Genomic DNA, 7,586 nt, shown 5'->3' on the forward strand with positions numbered 1-7,586 from the left:
CGTAGACACCAAATCAGACAGAAAAGAACTTTACTACGAGGAATTTAGTTCTTATAAAATCACTGGAAGATTGGATGAATGGGCTCTGGACCGACACTCAATGAATGACTCTCTCAGAACACCAAGGACCCACCTACAGGGATTCTAACTTCGCCATCATAATCAGATAATCAGAAGTGAGGGAAGATGGGAGCTACCACTGAAAGAAAGAAAAAAAAACACCAACAGAGCAGTAGTCAGACTGTCAGAACCAGAATCAGGAAACTTCTGCTGTCACAACTTTTGGACATCCAGGAAGCTGATGCGTGGATACTGGATCCCTGAATCTGGTGGCAGCTGCTGCCTCCAAGACAACTACCATTCGGTACCCACCATCTTGCTTTCCAGTGGGAACATCCAAAGACAAAAAGAAAGTGGCTTCTGTTTTCCTTTTGCCTTCCAAGTCTCACCTGCATACATCTCTCTGGTAAAACCGATTTGCATCCAGAACTCGAGCTGCAAGGCAGTCTAAGGAATCTTTACCTTTTTTCTTTCCAGGCTCTGAAGGAAGGTGGAATGGAAGTTACACAGTGAAAGTGCCAACCAATCAGCAAAAAAAGGAAAATGAGGCTAGATCAAGAAGGACCTCGTGTGAAAACTTAATGAGTTGCTATAGAGTCAGAAGAATTCGAAGAAGGGTTTTGCCACAATCGAATGAGGGTTTTTAGAAAATACTTTTGACGGTGTTGTTTAAGAATGGATTGGACAGACTGACCCAACATGAACAACAAGTTCAGTTTTGAAGATTTGGTGGGTTTTGGAGAAAAAAAAGAAAGATCAAATTTAGGAGACATTTTAGAGTTAAGACCAGCAGCACAGGGGACCAAACAGTAACAGATAATATGTTAGGAAGAACAGAACAGAGGCAACAGTTGTTGTTGTTTTTGGGAAGTGGATCCTAGGTGGATAGAGTGGGGATAGTGAAGGAAGGCAAGAACTCCAGCCTAGCAAGGAACACATATCTGTACCATGCATGTGGCCACTATTTAATACAAAAATAACTGACACGTCCCTGTGCATTTCCTGACAGATGTGGGAGGCTCTGAAAACTTCATAAATAGAACTGATCCTGGGAATTAGGTGTCCACATAGCCAAACCCATTCTCATGACTCCTACAGAGAAAACATTCATATATCTTCAGATTTGAAAAGTACAAGTCAATTGCCCTAGAGTTCTTGGGTGACACCATTTTCCTTCCAGGCTCAGAGAAACTGCCAGTCAAAATCAGCATCTTTTTTATCTGATAAGTACTCTAAAGCTCCAAAGGCCTTTATATCTATTATTTAAGAGTTTTCCCCTTATTTTACCATCTTGATGAGCCTCTGAAGAAGGAACCCCTACTTTGGTCACTATCCATGGATAAACAACTGGAAAGAACCCTCTGACAGAACTATGCACTACTCACTACTACTCACTCCATGCCCTGCTTCTTCCTGCTTCTTCAGGGGAATAGCTCCCAGTGACAGCTTCATCTGTTATTGGCTCCACTTGTCCAAGCTCAGAATACCTTACATCACCATCAGAAAAAGGTCCCATTTGAAATAGGTCACTGGATATGCTTGAAATGTGATGTAAAAACAAATCCATATGCTTTTAAGTGTTTTTAAAGTATGAACACAGCTGTCTGGAATAACAAAACAAAACGAAACAAAACCCAAGAACTGACATTTACAGGCTGTGGATGCTGCTGCATCTACTATCCGCCAGACTCATTACTGACAGCGTTGTCATCGCCACTGCCAAAGATGCTTCCAGAACAAAATGAAAGAGTTGTTTCTTCCTGCTTCCCACCTTCCATTTTCCAGCAAATGCTCCCTATTGGCAGAACCTAACTGAAAGTCAGCTGGCAAAGGATCCTGGAAATACAGTTTTAATATATAATAAAGCACAGTAAGATGGCAATGGGGGCAGAAAGCAATTAGCCTAATGGTCAGAACAAATATTTTTACATCACCTCAGCTATAAAAGCCTTCTACCACCACCAGCACCGTCCACCCCCCACCCCAAAAAAAGTATGGCAGGAAGAGAAGGTAAAGGCAGAGTTTGAGTATTTGATCAGAGATCTGGAGACAGACTCCCCACCACACGTAGCTACTCTCTTCCTCCACCCAAAGTGTAAGTCTGGGTCCACCACACACATTTCATTATTTCTTTGCTTTGTGCTCTTCTCTAACTTCGAAACTCTGATCTTCACTTGGGTTCTTTAGACTCTGGTTTTGCCACTGACCTTTGTTTGACCTTGTTGACTTTGGTGCTTCAAGTTCTAGGCAGCAGTGAGACACCAGAACGATGCTTCATTCTCTTGAACAACCTTCTTGTTCGTTTCTTGTTTTTGACACTTCTAGTATTTAATTTAATGTTAAAACTATGCTAATAGGGAATTTTTATTTTTTTCAAGGCATTGTCTCTGCAATACCAGAATGTAATGTTTGCTAATGTGGATGTGGACGATGCTCGGGTAAGAATCTTAAATCCCTCCATGTAGATACGTAAAATCAGGACGCAATGTCATTGATAACACTGTCTCAGTATTTATAATCAATTTAAGTCAAATAGAATTTCACAATGCTTTCTGGTAAACTAGAGTAAACTCCTTCACAATGTTCTTGCATGTTTTGTATTACTTAAAAACAACAGCAACAACAACACAGCAAATATGTGGCTCTCCTGCTCCTCCTCGTCCCTCCCAGACCGTGGTGGACCTCACTAATCAATCCCAGCATTCTTCACCACTTGCTCTGAACTCTACCCCAGAAACCTGCTCAGCAGAGTTGCTCTAGGCAAACACCACCAATTGGCTTGAGCTGGGCTCAAGAGCGGAAATGATTTTCACCCCCTAGAGCAGATTATTAATCAATTTCTGACTCAGTGCATTACAGACATATTAAGACATCTTGCTTTCCTCTTGCTGTACCTTGTGCTTTTTTTTTTTTCAACATAACAAGGAATTCCAGGGAATCCTTCCTTCATGTCCTTAGAGCCTTTCTTCCTCACCCCATCCCCCAAAAATAATCAGCCTTGTGTCCTCAATCAAAATGTGCCTTATTAATACACAAAACGTATGGTACAAACTTTTTCTTCTTAACATTTGTTCATTTATAATGCGGAAAAATTACAATAATTTGTGGCCTATGTATACATTAGGTTGAATTTGAATTTTAACATAACAAAAAAATCTGTTTTCACCCATTCTGCTCTTTAATGTGTTCATTTCTCTTGGATATTGGACTGAAATTGTTGAGTCATACGGTAACTCTATGTTCAACTTTTTGAAGAACTGACAAATTGTTTTTCAGAGTGGTTGTACCATTTTACATTCCCACCAGCAATGTATGAATGAGTGTTCTGATTTCTCCACATCTTCACCAACACATGTTATTGTTTGACTTTTTGAGTATAGCTCTTTGTCTTTTATGGTGAAATAAAATGCACAATTTTCTTCCTTAAGAGTAATTTATGTATTAGTCATTGTCATTGCTGTCATATAAAAATTATAATTTAATATGTGTGTGAGTATGGGTGTATGCGTGTGTATGTTGTAGATGGCAGGGGAGAGATTTAGTGCCATGAAGTGAGAAAAGATTTAGTGCCATTAGAGAGAAAAGTCCGATTCTGTTGATCCTGTGGGCGGCTAATTTTCTTTTAACTCCTAAACAAGATAAACAAAAACTGGCATTTGAAAGCAGATTAATGGATTAAAACAATTGAAATTTTGACATTTTTCTTGTCTTTTGGCTCCCAATTTTTCACAAAGATGGGCAGTGTAAGGCTTAAAAAAAAAAAAAGAAATATGTAAGCCTTACTTAAAATGCTAGACCATTACATCACCCTATGTCTCAAGTGCAAGTTATAAAGATACCTCTACTCTCTCTTTTTTTTTGCAACATTGTCTCTCCATATTGGGTTCCATTAGGGCCTCTTTGCAATCGTTCACAAGCCTTTTAACATAGAACTCATTTAGTCCTTCAGTCCATTCTATTTTGGTCTCCATCCCACCCTCTTCTAGAGCTCTGGGGTGAGAAAGCTCAGGAAAGCTGAGAACAGTCACTTCCTATCGTAATGCGCCTAAAGGCTTTGAGGATATGTTAGAAAAATTCTCAGCAGGAGAATCTGTAAAGTGTCAGCTTTCACGGAGATTTCAGACACTCCCCCTGAGAAGTCACCAAATGCCATGCTTGGTACAGAGTAAGGAGACCAATTGTGACTTCATGCCATTTCTTTTCTTTCCCAGGAGTTGGCTCAAACTTGTAACATCAAAGCAATACCTGCATTTCAGATGTACAAGCAAACCCAAAAGGTATGTGTCCATGGTAACTGGCAGAGTTGAATTAGATTATAGAACCACTAGAGTCTTAAAAAAAAAAAGATTGAGTTATCCTGGATGACTGAAACAATTGTACTTATTTTTAATCCTTAGTAATGTAATTCTTAGTTTCTGAACTTTACATATTGGCAACAAGTAGAAAAAAACGCACGAATTATAATCTCCCCATTCAGACCACCTGAGGCGTCCATAAGAAATGCATAAGAAATATCCCACTATTATCTCTATCTGTGGCAGAACCATTCAAAAAGAATCTTACAAAAAAGAATATGATGAAATTCTCACACAAATGTATACAAGTTGTTAATAGTACTCAGGGAAATGTTAATCAAAAACTGTCACAAGGCAATATAGCCTAGTGGTTGACCATGCAGACTCTGGATTTTCATGGTTCAAATTCCAGATCTACCTTTTCCTAGCAGTTTACTTAACAATCTCATTGTTTCTTAATTTCCCTGTCTATATATAACATGGATCATAACAAGTGTTTTCCCCTTACAGGGTAGTTGTGAGAAATAAATGAATTCACATGTCTAAGTTTTTAGACACATTCTGACACACATTAAGTGCACAGTATGGTATGACAGTTGTTTCCTTGAAGATATTAATGGAGCAAAATGTCCAAAATACTTGGTATGTGATGAAACTGGTAATTTTCAATAGAAACAATTGCTGGGAGCATTGACAATTGTATGTACCTTATGAAAGGTGATTTTGCAGCAGTTAAGAGAAACAAACATTTCATTCCCTGTCACACAATTATTCCATTCTTGGGAACTTTTGTCACAGAAATACCTCAAGAAAAAATAAACAACTAAGTATATAGTAACTGTAGCATTCTTTCTAAGAAAATATGGAAGGAAGCTAAATGCCATTTTTTAGTAGAATGGCCAGATGATTTATGATACATCTACTCTGTGAAATAGTATGTAATTAAAAAGTGTTAAGAATACATGTAAAGTAAAATTTACGATAAACTTTGTAAACGTTATATCAGCAATATAGAGAATGAGAGCACTTGATATGTTAGCCGTAGAATTTCATTTTCAGCTTCTATTTGTTTGTATGTGTTTGCCATAATATTAGTACAATAGCTTTAAATAATGTATACAAAAGAAAATAAGACTACCCATTGAAAATTGAAGCGATTTAACATGTACATTCTTAACTTCCCCCAGTTACATGTTAAATTCTTTGCTTGTCACCTTTATTATCTTATTATCCTCTCTCTTAAAAATGAGGATGTCTTCTCCTTTTGAAACCCAGTCCATCCACTGCATCTCGATTGATTCTTCCCATTCTGCTCCAGGCCTCAATTCACTGGCAAAGAGCCACTGCCCATTAGACCTTTTTAAATGCACATTGTTTGAAAAGCCTGATGACAACTTCTCCTAAAACAGAGATTCTGAAGAATATTTTCCTCTCTTGAAAATATGCTCTGCTCCCTTGCATTCAAACAGAAGACTTTGAGAATCCTTTGAGTTTCTCTTTTTCCATTGCTGCCAAGAATCTCAGGAATACCTCTGCTACTCAAACACTGAGGTCTCCCTTAGCCAGTTTCCTGACGTTGCCTAACCACCATCCCCACACAGCATTATCCTTTCATGGTTTTGTTATTCTATTTTGCTCTCGATTCTATCTCATTTCAAAATTTTTCAAGATATATAGAATATAAACAAAATAAAACTTTAAAAAACTAAGATAAATGAAGCTATATGACAATGACCTAGGGCTATTGTCCAGTGCTGGAAGTTTTCATGCAGAGATTGGAGGAACATCTAGCAGGGATGCGCTGTAAACAACAGCTGTAATTATTTTACAGCACATCGGACAGCCAAAGCATATTCCAGGCAATATATAAGGTGGGTTTGTTCTCTCCGGCTGTATTCCTTAGTGTTTTTATCTGAGACATCACATCATGTTCCAGTAAGATGGACTGTGGTTTAAAAACAAAAAGTGCATTTTTGTGGTGTCTCCCTCGTGGGGCATCCAAAACCTTAGCTGGTTTTTTTTTGTTGTTGTTAATTTTAATAAGTAGTTTATAAATTTGGTCTATAGACCCTCTTAAAATCCAATAGACTATAAACACCAGAAAAGGACACATATGCACAAAAACTGAAATGTGCATACAATACTAATGTGCATACAATATTCAATGAGCCTTTGAAGCCCATCATTGGATCCCCTTGGTTAATAATTTTGGTTCCAGATCAAAGTTGGTGTATGTCCATGGGGTAGGGGAAAGGTAGAATAACTTAGCCAGTGTTGGCCAACTGCTCCAGTATGAGTCACTGTCAACAGTTGGTTCTATCTTTCATTCTTTGATATGAGAAAATAGAATAGCATTTCAGTCCACTTATAAGAGTGATGGGACATGGGTACATAGATGCTAATACATGAAGTATTCACAAATGAATAATTAAGAAAAGAACTGAGTTCTCATATTAAGTGGCAGGATACTCTTACCCTTATGCTTATAAAGCACAGAGCTCTTGCTGAGGTCATAGAAATCATTCCTAGCAAGTACCCTCCTTGCAGTAAGTACAGAATTGAAAAGAATCCCAAGTAGGTGGCACCATCCTGTGCTAAAAAGAGGATAGTGTTGGAAGCAGAGGTAATAATCTCCATGCCTTTGAAAGTCAGGCAGGGACAATAGGTGAGCCAATAGGAAGTGAGGAGGATGGTGGTCCCTCTCAAATGCTTACTGTTCAAGTCCATAAAAAATAGTGCTTGGATTCCTACCTTCTCCTTCAAAAAGAGTGTCCCATAGATAGTTTTTGCCAGCTCTGATTCAAGAAGCTGTAGATTGAACTCCAGGTCTGCCTCTTATTAGTGGGTTACCTTGGCAATGTGCCTTCACCACCTTTAGGTTCAATTTCTTGCATTATGAAATAGGGGCTACATCATGTGTCTTTGAATGATTGTCAAGAAAACTTGCAATAATGTATATAAGTGCCTACCACTGGACTTGGTACACACTGTAAAATGTAGCTGCTATTAGAGCCCCAGGATCTACTTGTGCACCTATCTTCCTGAAAATTTATAAGTGAAAGTTTAGAAATAGTTTACGAGAGACCTCTAAAACTCTTTGAAGTTACAGTATCCATTTAAGCTAAGTCATCTTAGCCTTGAGGAATTACCAACTCAATGACATCCAACCTGTCAAAGATTGTGTGAAACACAGAAGGGTTCTGCATGAAGGGAAAGAACTCTCACATGATC

General features: G+C 38.3%; 1 protein-coding gene across 1 annotated transcript in view; it reads left to right on the forward strand.

Annotated features, from left to right (window-relative positions):
• The window catches only part of LOC105295352 (thioredoxin domain-containing protein 8), a 10,449-nt gene extending 5,984 nt beyond the window's left edge, over positions 1–4,465 (forward strand). The window contains exons 2-3 of the mRNA XM_023533501.1: positions 2,439–2,498; positions 4,272–4,465. Coding sequence (XP_023389269.1) covers positions 2,439–2,498; positions 4,272–4,367 — 156 coding nt within the window. The 3' untranslated portion in view covers positions 4,368–4,465. The remainder of the gene's footprint in view (positions 1–2,438; positions 2,499–4,271) is intronic.
• Positions 4,466–7,586: the final 3,121 nt, after the last annotated feature.

This window comes from Pteropus vampyrus, unplaced genomic scaffold (assembly GCF_000151845.1).
Source record: "Pteropus vampyrus isolate Shadow unplaced genomic scaffold, Pvam_2.0 Scaffold103, whole genome shotgun sequence".
Classification (NCBI taxonomy): Eukaryota; Metazoa; Chordata; class Mammalia; order Chiroptera; family Pteropodidae; genus Pteropus; species Pteropus vampyrus.